Source organism: Pyxicephalus adspersus, chromosome 8, assembly GCF_032062135.1.
Source record: "Pyxicephalus adspersus chromosome 8, UCB_Pads_2.0, whole genome shotgun sequence".
NCBI lineage: Eukaryota > Metazoa > Chordata > Amphibia > Anura > Pyxicephalidae > Pyxicephalus > Pyxicephalus adspersus.
Window position 1 is genome coordinate 28,392,100 of NC_092865.1, and position 14,732 is coordinate 28,406,831.

At 37.6% G+C, this 14,732-nt stretch overlaps 1 protein-coding gene across 4 annotated transcripts in view; it reads right to left on the reverse strand.

The window, feature by feature from the left end:
* Positions 1 to 14,732, reverse strand: part of FNBP1L (formin binding protein 1 like) — an 89,639-nt gene that overhangs the window by 11,173 nt on the left and 63,734 nt on the right. For 2 of the 4 annotated variants that reach the window (XM_072419867.1, XM_072419866.1), the window contains exons 7-11: positions 14,132 to 14,260; positions 12,940 to 13,086; positions 11,100 to 11,303; positions 4,617 to 4,631; positions 878 to 987 (exon numbers count right to left, since the gene is read on the reverse strand). In XM_072419867.1, the coding sequence (XP_072275968.1) occupies positions 878 to 987; positions 4,617 to 4,631; positions 11,100 to 11,303; positions 12,940 to 13,086; positions 14,132 to 14,260 (605 nt within the window). The remainder of the gene's footprint in view (positions 1 to 877; positions 988 to 4,616; positions 4,632 to 11,099; positions 11,304 to 12,939; positions 13,087 to 14,131; positions 14,261 to 14,732) is intronic. The other 2 variants (XM_072419869.1, XM_072419868.1) reach the window with 1 other exon arrangement.

A 14,732-nucleotide genomic window follows, 5' to 3' on the forward strand; every position in this document is an offset into this window, starting at 1 on the left:
ATGTACACTCCAGATGAGACCAACTGTAAAACTTTAAAATGTATATATAGTTCAGTACTTCCAGACACTACAGCAGTCCATACCATCTATTTGGTAAAGCCTTGTATGCAACATTGAAGTGGAATTTCAAAACACCTTCACTGTACACTTGTGTTTGTGTCTTTCTGACATTTCTCTCCATTAGGGCAAACTAAAAGGATCAAAAGGTTAACCAGATAAAATATTTACCTTGACCCCTATTTTAACTAGTGTTCAATAGGGTGCTGCACAAAGCTTCCCTAAGCAGCCTTCCTCATTACTTCTCTCAGGAACCCTCTTGTTCAGCTGTAGGCTGGCTTTTGGGAGAAGTCATACAAATACTAAAAATGTCAAGGTGAGTGGTTGTCTAATGGAAAGTATATTTTCTATTCCACTAATCTGAAAGTACTCTGTGATAGTTCTTCCAAATGATCCAGGGGGATAAACTACTACTCTCCCATTAAAATATAATCCTGAAACCCTTCTGGATTTTTTTGCTGTCTGTCATCTTATGACAATATGGAAATATTTCCATTTCATGCAAAATTAGAAATAAATCAAACACAGAATATGACAATTCACTACATCTGTTTCTTCAATTAACAATTAGTACAGAGGTAACTGTATTTTCAGAGCATATTATAGCTGGTACAGGAAGTGCTACAATACAAAAGAAAGTAAGCAAAAAGTTGAAAACTACAATGAATGTTACTTTAAAGAACTCCCAGTTTCAAACACTGAAAACAGTAGGATGATAGATGGCCTGGATATTTGTCAGTAGGTTGCAGCAGTCCCTTGATGATGGTACCAAGCAAAGTGGACAAATGTAATAGAAGGCTTGCAAGTCAATGTCACTTACTTTTGATCAATTTCCTTCTGAAGCTCTCGGTTTAGCTCATCAATTCTTTGCTGCAGTTTCTTACGTCTTTGCTCTGGAGGAAGGTGACTAAAATCTTCTAAAGATGGCCCCTGTGTGGAAGAAAGATTTATTGAACAGTAGAAATGGAAAATTGAGCCGGATGCCAGAACACTCAATGGCACGGCAAACAAAACACAGGTCTGACCAGCAGAACAAACACCGTCCCATGTTTGATCTCATGGAGTATTCTACACAAACAAAAGCACAAACGATTGTGCATACATCCAGTGTTATAAAGTTGTCTGGTATGAAGTAAACTCAAAGTTTGGTGTAGTAATAAGAATAATACATTTACTTTTACAGTTTTCCTAGGAACAAAAACTTAGAGTCAGGACATATACTACCTGCTGGTTAGCTATTTGTGTCATACACACTCAAGCAAAAACATGATTTCTGTCAAAGTCTGAAAAACTCTGAAAAACAGCACACAGAACTGTTGCACAAAACTAAACAAAAAGCATAATGAGACTAGTGTGATCATCTAGCAGATATGGGCAAAGAAGTCTGTTCTCCAAAATCAAGCAAAGCCTAAACCTCATTCATGACTTAACTTGTTTAAAGCAGTAAATTCCTATGGGGAATACAGGAGGGAACAACACCCTTGGCAATTCAGATATACTAATGTATGTGGAGCCTCAAGATGCTGACCTTAAGCAACTCCAGCTTCAGCAGCAATAAAACCCAAAAAATTGGAATTAAAGTTGGGCCAAAACACACAAGAAGGAAAATGTACCCAGTATTTGTGGTGTCACCTCAGCTTGTGTTAGATATATTGTGTGTAAGATTCATTGTTCTTGTGTTCAGGATAGAGCGTTATTTTGCATAACTGAATTCCATAAACTAATCATTTACAAGGCACTGCCCTTGCATTTGTTCTGTAATTAGGGAGAAAGCAAAATTAGGTCATCTAAAGTGCTGGATTTGCAATGCTATCTTCAATTCATGTTTATTAACAACCATGTTTAAACCTCAACTCCAGGTACATCTGACCTAATTTTTTCCCCCATATTTTATTTCAGGTTCCTCTTGCCCAAAATAAGGGTCAAAACAGATAGGAACAATACTGTACAGTGCTGTACTTCCAGGCAGCTGCACAATGAAACACATACAACAAAAGGCTGCAGTCACATTTCAGCTTCCTTCTTGTTCTGTTTTTTCTTAAAAAATAAAGCGCAGGCTTCCTTTTGTAAATAACAAGGAAAAGAGGACTGGTATACGTCCCCAGTCCTTGGTTTAACACGATTTCCCATGTTGGTGCCACTCTGCTCTTATGGGCTGCTACACATGAATATTTCACCTGTTAAGACGACACACTGAATGAAGGGACCTTGGTTTAAAATTGAACTACAGTTCCACTTTTTAGGATCCATGAACAGGTCAGTCATTATTGCTGAAAAAGACAGCAAATGTCCCTTCTGCTATAATCTCTCCTACCAGCCTGATTGCTCCAAATATCTGTCAAATCAGAGAGTATGTGTCAGCTTTGATTCCCGGCAATCCTGGCTTTTCCTGCATGGAATCAATGAACCCCCACGCCTGAGATACAGTACAATAACGAAGTTACTTTTGTCTGGAGTTTAGCTACAATGTATAAATGGAACAACTTTAAATACAACAATGATTCCCCATATTCCCAAGCATGGCAATGTGTAATTTAGAGCAATGTTAAAAGGGAAATATTAAGTCTCACTTTATTCAGCCCTGCAAGCAGAAATATAACTATTGCCATTTTGGCTCTGACAACTGTTCATAAGACTGCACAGAATGCAAAAGACTTTGTAAAAGGTGGTAAACAGTTTGTTCTCACTTCAGGATATATTTCTAAATATGCAATTGGCCCTGCTTTGGTTAGTATCAGTGTCTTTAAGTAGTAGAGTACACAGCCAAATAAAGATTTAAACTCTCACATATATACAGCTCCTGCATTGTGCCACTAATAATAGGGACTATACCAATGGGAGACCAACAAGAACACTTTATCAACTGCAACTTAAAACAAGGAAATGGAACAAAGTACTGTACATATATTACCAAGCTAGCCTCCAAGGAAAACAAATAGACTGATATAGTGGTTTGTTTTAGGGTGAAAGCAAAACTCCACCAAACTGCTAACTACATACTTTAATTTGCCAAGAGAGGAGCTTCTGTTTCACAATTCTTTGGTTAGGTCAGTGGGGTTATAACATTATTAAAACTCTGCAGCTTTCTGTATCACATTATTACCTTCAGACTGCTCAGCAGACTTTGAAGTAGCATCAGTACATCGGTCAGGTCAACTTTGTGCTTTGACCCTGCTGAAAACCTGCACTATTTAAAGGAGGGCCTGAACCTGAAACATGTCAATGGAACTACCTGCACCTGGAACACACTGTTCAGACGGCATATTAGATTGAATAACCTCTTGAATAGCGCACAGCAGGGAGTTCCAACTTCAAGACCTATTTTCTAGAAGCATAAATTATCAAAAATCTTACTGCATTTGAAATATAATTTCATGATTCCAATAGTTAAAGTGTACCTGTAGTCACAGAAACTATTTACGTATAAAGAACAACCAAAACTCTGGGCTCACGGATACAGAAAAACTGACCACATGAGGTCACTGAATGAATGCAGCACTAAAACAACAAATAGTGCAGTGCTTACATTTGTCTAGAGTTCTGCTTTAATCATTAAAAAACTTAGGCACAATTTTAGCTTGTTAAACACAATATGAACACCAAGCTTTGACAACGATTCATTGAACTAAAGAAAACCTGTGCAGAGGATGTGTAGGGGCTAGCACTGTTGGCCTGTCCTCTTAAAATAGCTGTCACTCCAATTTTGAGGTTCTAGTACTTGAGTTGCTATGTAGATTGAGAGTTCAAAGTCGGGATGTCTGTTACAGGTCAGTGACATCAAGTACTAAATGTGGGAAACTAGCACACATTGATTAGAATTTGTATGCTACATATTTTCAGCACAGGTTTCCTTTAGGCTTAGGATACACAGACTGTTTGCCCAGCATTTAACCTGAGTGTTCGAACTCCCAAGTTTGAAATTCCCTTGTGCTAATCTACACCACGGTGTATGTAGGAGGCATGTTTTTAAGCATTTAAAAGAATGCTCCTTGCTGGGTAAAGTTTTTATCTCATTGTAAATGCTCATAAATGCTTCCATTGAAAACAAATGGAAGAGTTTACAGGCATGTTAAATGCATGCTTTAAACGCCTAGAAACATATACAACCCCCCATAAAAGCAATATGGGCTTTTATAAACGTTTTTAGGCTTGCTTTACAACACTTTTAAAAGTCCATACTCTTGTATAAACTCCCATTCAAAAATGGTATGGGGGTTTAAAAGTGTTTTAAAAAAACAGTCTGTGTAGACTAGACCTTAAACATGTAATGAAGCAGCAATTATTAAACTCACCCTGAATCTTGTATATAAAAAAAAAAGGTTTCTAAGAGAGGTTAGAAGCCTACAAGGTAACACTACATACAAAATCCTAATGACATCATTGGAATGAATTATAAAGCCTAGGACAGTCCATATCCACACCATTGGGAGCAGGAGATGAAGAATCTTGCAAGCTGTCAGCACATCTGCCCGCTTTTTTGTACCCACAAAACAGACAAATAGTCAAGCAGTGAAATTCATGTTGGCTAGATGGGACACAGACCAGCACACTTTGCTTACCATCCTTAACGACCACTGAACCGTTCCACAGCAGCAGAAAGAAATGGCAAGTTACTGAAAGATATTGCAGAGTTTTGTTCTAATACTGTGAGAAAAAGTCAGAGAACATATTGTAATCAGGCCTGTCCTGTCTGAACTGAGGACTAGCTATTCTGTGCAATTCTTGTGCTTTCACAGTGTGGGGATCAAGGGAATTAGAAATGAACTGGACACATATGAGCAGGCAACCTGAGGCTGCCAAATCTGGAGGCGGGTGATCACCATGAAATTAAAGAGACAGTTTTAAACAGAGTCCTTTGGAGCAGCGGTCGCCAACTGGTTGTCGGCAGCTCTGGCCGATGCGCCCCCGAGCGGGTTCAGAAGTAGGACCCCGCTGGGAAGGCGAACCAGCCAGAGCCATGGACCATGTATCCCGTACTGATCACAGGCTCAGGGCAGTGGGCGGGTTGTGTCTCCAGATAGTCTGAGCCTGCGATGGGAAAGTGGGTGGGTTCTGGCATCATGACGTCACTGTGAGGGAAGTTTCAACCCCTTTGAGTGACACCCGGCTGCCCGGGCATGAGCTGTCCCGGAGCTGGTAACTTAGTGGTCCATGAGTCCGAAAAGGTTGGCGACCCCTGCTTTAGAGAAATGCTAAAAAAAAATCCTAAAGGTAGCAAGGGAAGCTCGTAAATTATTACTAAAACTTTAGATCAATAAGGGAATTAGCTGTAGTTAGGAATAAACCAAAACCATCACTGGATGGTACAGATTTAAATAGAAATAGGTAAGGTTCCAGTGTAAATATAGAGTAAATTCTATGGTAAAAATATTATTAGAATTCCTACTGCATTTTCTTTATTAGATATGCAGGCTGCCATAGCTGTCCTTCTTCAGTAACTAGTGTAACTGGTACCTTCCTAATCCAAAGGCTTCAATACATTGAGTTCATGAACCAGGAAAAAATTTCTGACTTGGGAACACATTAGCCAGATAAAGCCAGGTAACTAGAAATCTAAAGAGATTAGAAATGGCAGGCCCAATATATTCTTAAAGACATACTACATCACCACACCATGTATTTCAGCAAAAATCTTGGATTTCATGTGCATTTATGATATTTTTGTGATTTATAAATCACTTGTGAGTTCAGCAGCCTCTGATGCCCCTCCCTCCCCAAACCCGATATATAAAAGATTATGTATTGGGTAGAGAGGGGCAGATATTCTGGGCCACAATGAGCAATAAAAACTCCAAGAACAGAAGGGGGCTATAAAATACAGGGATTGAGAGGGGGGGCTGTGCTAGGAACTTTTCTCAAGTAGACTATTATAAAGCTATCATAAAACTATTAAGAATAGTTAGGGATACATTGCATTACATGAATTCCTGGGATACGCAGTTTAAAAGAATTATGGACCTGGTGAAGTTATCCATAATAAAGACTGTATTACACAGCACTCCAACACATTATGCACAGCAACCAAGTCCTGATCAGGTCATGCATGTCAATGCAAAATCTAACAGTGCATTTCAGATATCAAAACTTTTTGTTTTGACATTTTAATCTGGGGAAAAAAACATAAAAGCATTGTGTATAGATATCCAGAAGACTATAACACATACCTAGGAAATGGACCAAAGCTGAAAGGATGTAATTTCTTGAAACACTTTATATACTAATGTTAAGGACTCTTTCACAAGTGAGCAGAATAAATACAGTGAAAATTATTCGGGTCCTGTGTTTTTGTCATCTGTGAGTAAAAAGTTTCCAGGGACCAGCATAACTTTATTATAAATCAGAATAAGTTCAGCATTTCTTTTTTATTAGGGTATGAGAAAATGCATCCATTCAGCCTGGGTATAAATGAAATCCAGCACACTGCACACCAGGCTGTTCACACTTACCGCTCTCCTCAGGCCTCTGAAAGAAGCCGTCCTATGCTTGCATGCATGCACCTCACTCACACTACACTGCAGCAATTCCCTGTCTAACTGGGTACATTGGGACCCACTGAATCCATATGCTCCAGGTGGTGGGCACTGAGGGTGAATATTCTGACAAGGGGATATAAAAAATACATATGTGGACATTAAAATTGTCCATTAAATCATTCTACATTTTCTGACTACATCACAGATGTGTTTTTTTTCAATCCTATCAAGTAGTTCTTGCTATTAAGTTTTCCCTTGCAATAAATAAATAAAATAATCCTAACTCTTTACTGCTTTGTTTTATCTTGTCTCAGCTGTTTGTCATGTGCAAATGACCATCAAATGAGACAATCAAAAGCAGTAAGCTTTAAATTCACTCTGGAAACTGAGGTCAAATAAAGTCTATTTTCTCTTAAGAAAATTTAGCTGGGAGCAACCACAAATCCCAAACATTTAGACAAAAACGTTTCAGTTCTGTATTACTGGCAGAAAGATGTACTTATTACCAGTCTCCTGGCTTAAATAGGGGGCTCCTGGGCACCTATTGGCAACAATTAGGCACCTGGGAGCTGCAACTGCTACACTTTTGCAGACACCTTGCAAAGCAGAGCATTTTTATTTTTTTTTCCCCATAGACTTAAATTAAAATCAATTTTTACCACACTTATTGAACTTTTTACGTGTTTGAAAGCAATTTTGTTTGTTGTTTTTTTTTGTTTTTTTTTATTCCCTTCCTCTAAAAAACCCGAAACCATTTAAAATAACTCCTTGAAAATCCTTAAAATGTGCTAAAATTCTTGGCTCTGCCGATCAAATCCAGTTAAGAGTTAACGTTAAAAAAGTTAAGAGTTCCTGCAGCAGAAGGAGAAGTTTCAGTCCTTCTGCCTCATTTTTCAAAATGTAAAAGAAAATGAAGCCTAGAGTAAACAGATAAGTAAAAGAGGTTCACCTATTACTTTACAGATGAACAATTCCTGATAATGATAGTGTTACCCTTTAGAGTATGTAAAAGCCTTTTTATAATCTTGGGGTGAAGCAGATGAAAGTAAGGTAAGTCACAATCATGTAAACTCACCAAGGAGTTGCAATTTTTACTGTTATGAATTAGCTTGCACTAAAATTAGGAACTATGATCTTTTTTCACCTTTACTTTACCTATATCCCTTTTTTCTACTTTTTAGAGACTCTTTAGTCACTGGCATGGTACACTGATGGATTGGTGTAAGGCCAGTCTGGTTCCTATCCTCAAAAAGGGAGCAAAGTCATTACCAGGTAACTATAGACCGGTCAGTTTAACGTCCATAGTTGGAAAGGTCCCAGGGAGTTTGATAAAGAACCACATAGAGGGGTTTCTGCTAGAAAATAAAATTATAATTGATAGCCAGCATGGCTTCAAGAAAGACCGAAGCTGTCAAACAAATTTACTCACTTTTTATGAGGAAGTAAGTAAACAGGTAGACAGTGGAGTAGCAGTGGATATGGTGTACTTGGACTTTGCTTAAGCATTTGGCACTGTACCCTACAGACGGGTAATATGAAAGGTAGGGTCAATAGGTTTGGAAAATTCAATCTGTAAATGGATAGAGAACTGGGTTAAAGACCGCATCCAAAGAGATGTAATTAATGATTCATACTCTGAACGGTCTAAGGGTAAGTGGTGTACCCCAGGGTTCAGTGTTGGGACCTTTACTGTTTAACATCTTTATAAATGTTATAGAGTTTGGGATTAAAGTACTATTTCTGTGTTTGCAGATGACACCAAACTATGTAATGGAATTAAGCCCATACAGGATGTCTATATTCTACAAGCAGACCTGGATTTACTGTTTGATTGGGCAGCCAAGTGGCAAATGACATTTAATATAGATAAATGTAAAGCTATGCACTTGGGAGCTAACAACATGAATGCTTCATACTGTCCAGGGTGAATACATTTGAGGGAGTCAGAAATGGAAAAAGATCTGGGGGTTCTGGTAGATCATAGACTTAATACCGGCATGCAATGCCAAGCTGCAATATCAAAAGCTAGAAAAGTACTTTCCTGTAATAAAAAGAGGAATAGACTGCAGAGATGGAGACATAATCCTGCTCCTGTACAAAGCATTAGTCAGACCACATCTGGAATATGCAGTCCAGTTTTGGGCCATTGTGGAATTGGAGAAAGTGCAGAGAAGGGCAACTAAACTAATAAATGGAATGGAGGAGCTCAGCTTTGAGGAGAGATTAGCTGAACTGAAACATATTTTCCCTTGAGAAGTGACATTTAAGGGGGGATATGATCACCATGTATAAATATATAAATCATCCATATAGAGAACTCCCTTCCCAAATTTTCACTTTAAGATCATTACAAAGAACAGGTGGGCACTCTTTGCGTCTGGAGAAAAAGAAGTTTAAACTCCGGATAAGGAAGGGATTCTTCACTATAAGGTTTGTGAAAATGTGGAATCGGCTCCCTCAGGAAGTAGTTTCAGCAACTACTATGGATTTCTTTGAGAAAAAGCTGGATATTTTTCTAGAAGCACAGAATATAACAAGGTATTAAGGATTTAAAGTAAAGATAATAGAGACTGATGATCCAGGGAACATCCGATTGCCTCATGGAATCAGGAAGGAATTATTTTCCCCTGTTGAAGCAAGTTGTACCAGGGTTGTTTTTGCCGTCCTCTGGACCAACCATATCTTATAGGGTTTTATATCTGGGATATGTTAGGTTGAACTTGATGGACTTATCTCTTTTTCAACCTAACCTATGTAACTATAGGCTGGATTGAAGTGCTGCAATAAAACAACACTAACACGTAATACAGAGTGCTCCGTAATTTACAATTTACAATATTTGTCAATGAATAAAAAAAACATCTGTGTGTTTTAAGTTGTACTGCCAGCCTATTAAAATGAATGAACTGCTTTAATTAAAAGTGTGGGAATTAAGGCATTTGCACAAATGCATTCACAAGTGTGTAGGCACCCTCAAAATAAAAAGTTGCCCCAGAGAGTTTTAGAAAGGATATTATATCTGGCAAAGTGTGTCAGGGATCCAATAAAGAAAAATTATCCGATATTCAGCCAAATCAGAGGCAGTCAAGGAAAAAAGGAGCCAAGTTTAACTTTCTATCCTTCATAAACTCTTAAACAAAAGACAATGCTTAGACATGCTAAGCACAGCAAGTCTGCCTTTTACTTCAACTATACAGGTCAAGGTCAGATTTTGCTTCTGCTATTTTATGATTCAAGTATTACCCAACTTCCCCAAATCATAAACTAAAATAAAATTGCAAACACTTTAGTTTGTAATGTCTGGTAAAAAATGGTATTTCTAGATGTTCCTCTTTAATGAATTATGTAGCAATAATACTTAAGTAAAAATATCTATTTATATATTATCTATTTTATAAGTGCTCACTGGAGGATTGCAAAATACTGAATTGAGTTTTTTTTTTCCTTAACAGTTGCAAATGTATCAGGCTTCATTTTTGCACAAAAATTAATTTTAGTACACAGAAAAAATTCAATTCTCATATTGACAGGTCATCCATGTATGATGGGCCTAGAAGTGCTGCTCTCTTACTGCTATTGATAACACAAGAGGGCTGATTAGCCCCCCACATAACAGAAAAGTGCAGGTAGGCAGCTTCTCTGTAAGGATACATTTTGGATCTAATATTTAAATGCTTTCATGTTTATTATTCACAGATGTTCATTTCCTTCACCTTGATACCAGCCATGGAGGTCCCAGGTGCACAAAATAGAAAGGTTACCCCAGGACACATGGCTAATTGAATGAGGCACATTCCCCATATGAAGAAGTGATCATTTCTTATTCACAGCTGGCAGTCAGAATTAAAAAGATAACGCATGGCTGCTATAACATCTGAGAGTTTGTTTACATGGTGGCATTAGTAAAAGAGTTAAGGACCCAACAAGTACATAAAAATTCCTATTGATCTGTTAGAAATGCATTTTAGGTCCAAAATCTTGTTGGTGGTTAAGGACAAACACCACTTGAGTGGCCTCAGCCCAGATGTTTTTTGGTAAACTATGCCTATTTCCATATTTTCAACAACATAAAGGCTACTGGTGATCTTCTTCATGATTAAACAGTAAACAAGTTTGCAGAGAACACAGGGGGTGGGTGCAGCGGAGTGCCACTCTGTTGCTCTCCCCCCTCACCTCTCCATAGAGCAGAACGGTGCTGTATGTACAGCACTCGTTCATGCATCGTGCAGTCGTTGGTTTACAATTAATGCACGTGTTTACATAGCCTAAAAAAAAGTGGGAGCATAAAGATTGTTCATTTCTTCAGGGAGATCATTGTTAACAGAGGCAACAATATTTAACAACTCAACAAACACTAAAAAAGTGCATCTATGCTACAGGCAGAGGGAGATTGTAAGATGATTCCTGGATGACCCCTAAAAAGTTTGTAATAGGCAAAGTGCATCAAGGTTACAATAAATGGAGAAATGTGCCTCGACATTGCACATTGTTCATCAAGTTTCTTTTGGATGATGAACAGAGATTATAAAAGCAGATAAGCTTAGGCATAGGTAGGCATATAGTTCTTACCTTGGGTTTCTTTCCAAAGAGCCACAGCTTCCCCTTGGCTTTGCCTATAGTAATCTTGGGGTCATTTCGCATTACTTCTTGTTTTGGGGTACTGATGGTACCATCTGAAACTGTCCTATAAATGTGCTGACTGTAATCTTCAAATGGATAGTCCCCAGGGGGTTCAAAACCAGATTTAAAGCAGTCCACAACAATCTGTGAATCCTGTATAAAAACACATTGATAAATGATGCATCCAAAAATGGTTGCACAAGTACTTATATGATAACAGATTAAAGCTGCCAAAGTCACATCATGATTATCTTAATGAAATGCTATTTTGGTACAACATCGTTATACACAATATACTAATGCAACTGAACTTCAGATGTATACGTCTACAGCTGGTTTACTGTTACGAATAAAACAAAAATTTTAACACACCTCTCATTCATAGGGGCCTCTTAAAGCCGAACCAAATTTTTTTAAAACAAAAACTGGTGGCCGTCCCAAAAACTTTAGCCTTTTCTACTAGTAATTTTCTTACATGGATTGTAAATGGAGTCAGACATGCACGGTTCAGAATAAATAATCTTTCATATGTACCCACATGAGTTATGCCATCCTGGGACGGCCAATCAAGATAGCTGAACATAATGTCAACGGCAGTGATGGGGACATTGTTAAGGATCTTTGGCAGTTTGCTTATGGGCTGGTACCCACATCTGTCCATAATAAATCTCTTTGAGGCGGGGTCCTCTCCTACTGTGTCCCTGTCTGCATTCGTCTGTCATTTGCAACCCCTATTTAATGTAAAGCGCTGCGTAATATGTTGGAGCTATATAAATCCTGTGTAATAATAATATAAATAAATCCTGGGTCTTTGGACCTCCAACATGCACCATACCAAATCTTTTCGAGTTTCGATAGAGCAACTACCAGAGAAATAGGAATGTTTCAAGGCATTTTACAAGCAGGATATAATTACATATGCCAGCACAGGGTAAATAAAGCGACAAAATGTAAGAATTAGTTTGGATTTAAACTTTTGATCTTCTCACATTTCCAACCTTTGAATTCTGTTTGCAAAGGGGTGGCTGGGCACCAGGACAATCTGTAATATCCACGTGATGGGTGAATAAACCTAACAGGACCTACTACCTAAAATTCAATAAGGGCCAAAACATATAATGTATGTTGATGTACTTTCCTTTAGCTTTCTGTAGGCCTTGAAAGTAAACCTTTAGGACCCCAAATCTAACAGCATGTAGTGGACCTAAGCCTAAAATAAATATCCTGTAACCTGCACATTTAAAATAAATCTGCCCTCATTTATTATTCTCAAAAAAGGAAACATATTGTTTTTTTTCGAGCATTTTCATTATGGTCAAAAATACTAAGGACAGGCCAATATAAACTTTTGTATATTAATATTATGCCATCTTCTTTCCAGCCACCAGATTGAGATCTTGAATCCGGTATACAGATTCACTTGTTTAAAAAGTGCTAAAGGTAGGCCCTAGTTTACAGAACTCCTATTGGTCATCATTTAGTAATGCACCCTTTCTTAGTAGTCTCCGTGCTCGGTTTCTATCAAAGTGGGTTACAAAGCAAATTGGTCTACCGAACGGTCTTTAGGTAGTCTAGAGTGCTTTGGGAATTCTTTGTCATACAATAAAACGTAGGAAAAACTGTTATCATAGCACAAATTTAATACATCTAAGTGATTATGATAGTTCATACAGATACAGACCCCTGTAATTGAGACTGACAATTATCAATTCCTATATCAGCTGACATGACGTGCCATCCTAATCTACATAAGCACCGTGAATCTCCTCTGCAACCTCTAGACACTCACCCTGCGCTCATCTACAGACTTGGCAGCCTGAACCATTCCTTCTAAGCACTTGGAGATAATTGGAATAACTTTACGCTCTGCATCAGCAAAACCTTTGTAACACTCGCTCAGCTTCATAGTTCTCCGCTCATCCATTTCCTGAAGGTGCTGTGAAGGAAAGTATTAGGTTAGATCAAATATTATAGGGTCACTGTGGTGAAAAGTACAGGTTTTAAAAAACTATGCATATTTTGTAACAATATTGCAAATACAATGAACACGCTCACATTACTTTAGGCCTAAATCCTGATTTGGGAGACACTTAAGCAAAACCTTTAACAGGACATAGAGCAATGTGGAAAAGGCCAGATCCAACAGCAGCCTATCGGTGTTCACTGTGGGTCATCTAAGCAACAAGGGAAGCAAAAGGCATTAACAAACTTGTATGCAGCATACTACCGATCATTCTGTGTTTATTTGTTCACTTCAACTAAATACAACATGGGCAAACAGCAGCCAGAGATTGTATAAATTACCCAGTATGATGCTGACATATGCAATCAGATTAAATAACTTGGTGTTCACTATGTACATCTGTAGAAACATTAAGATCAGTTCTCATATTTAAAAGGTAAATAAAATAAAAGTGAGATCAAGGAGTTACAGACTAGACTAAAAATAGGCAATTTTTTTCTGTTTTGCAAAGATGATTTTTTACACGTATGTGATTTCATGCTGTATACAAGCTCCTGCACAATGTTATTTTTTTCTTTCAGTGAACTGCTGAAAATATAAGACAACAAACATGCCTAAATATGACTTGGCATGGGTCAACAGGTAATCAAAGTTATATAAACAGGAAGCCTATAAGGAAAGTCATTGTTCAAAACATCTGCTAATGACCAAGAAAAAAACAGCATTATGTGAGGAAATGTGAAACACCCTAAACCTCTTACAGCACAAGACACATTCTTATTCTTCACTTTAAAATAATTAGGAAAAACTATTATGCCAGCCTGCTATTCACACAAAACATTTATATAGTATACTGTTCTTCATATTCCATTATACATTACCAACATTTTATTCAGCTACTACTTTCATCCTAAAAAGCACACATCACACTACAGAAACTAACCATAAAACACAAAGAAGGATAAACAGAACACTTAAAACATAAAACACAGCAGAAAAAGCAAAAGATGGATGATACCTTGTAAACCTGTGGGATGACAATGTAGAAATGCTTATGTTGTTCGGCATTAAAGTTCTGCAGTTGAGCGGCATATTCATTTTTACTTTCATCAGCCATATGAGTTCGCAGGTTAAGCTGCTGTTTTGCCTGTTTATAAAAAATATATATATATAAATAAAAAATTGGCCATGTACATAAGCTCAGGGGCAGAAGAATCAAGTCAACAGACCTCGGTAAAGGCATTTAGCAGTTACACTTTTAATAGGCATATGCTTACATAAATATGGTTGGGGGGTTTACTTGCATTTTTTAAAGTGACAAAATAATCCAAAATTGTCGCTGTAATCTGTGAGAAAAATGCAAGTAGCAAGTAAGGTTTTATAACATATGTAAATTATCCGGATAAAGACTTCATAACTCTTGTGAGATGTTCATTCATAATGGATGGTTGTTTTTTAAATATCTACCTCTTAGAGCAGACCTATCCTTCAAGCCTAATGTTTGGTTGTCCAGCAGGAATTCACCAACACCTTTTATTGTGACAAAGCAAATCAGAAATATATGTAGAAATATATGTAGCTTCAGCATTTTCTCAGATGTGAATTTGTCAGAGAAGACA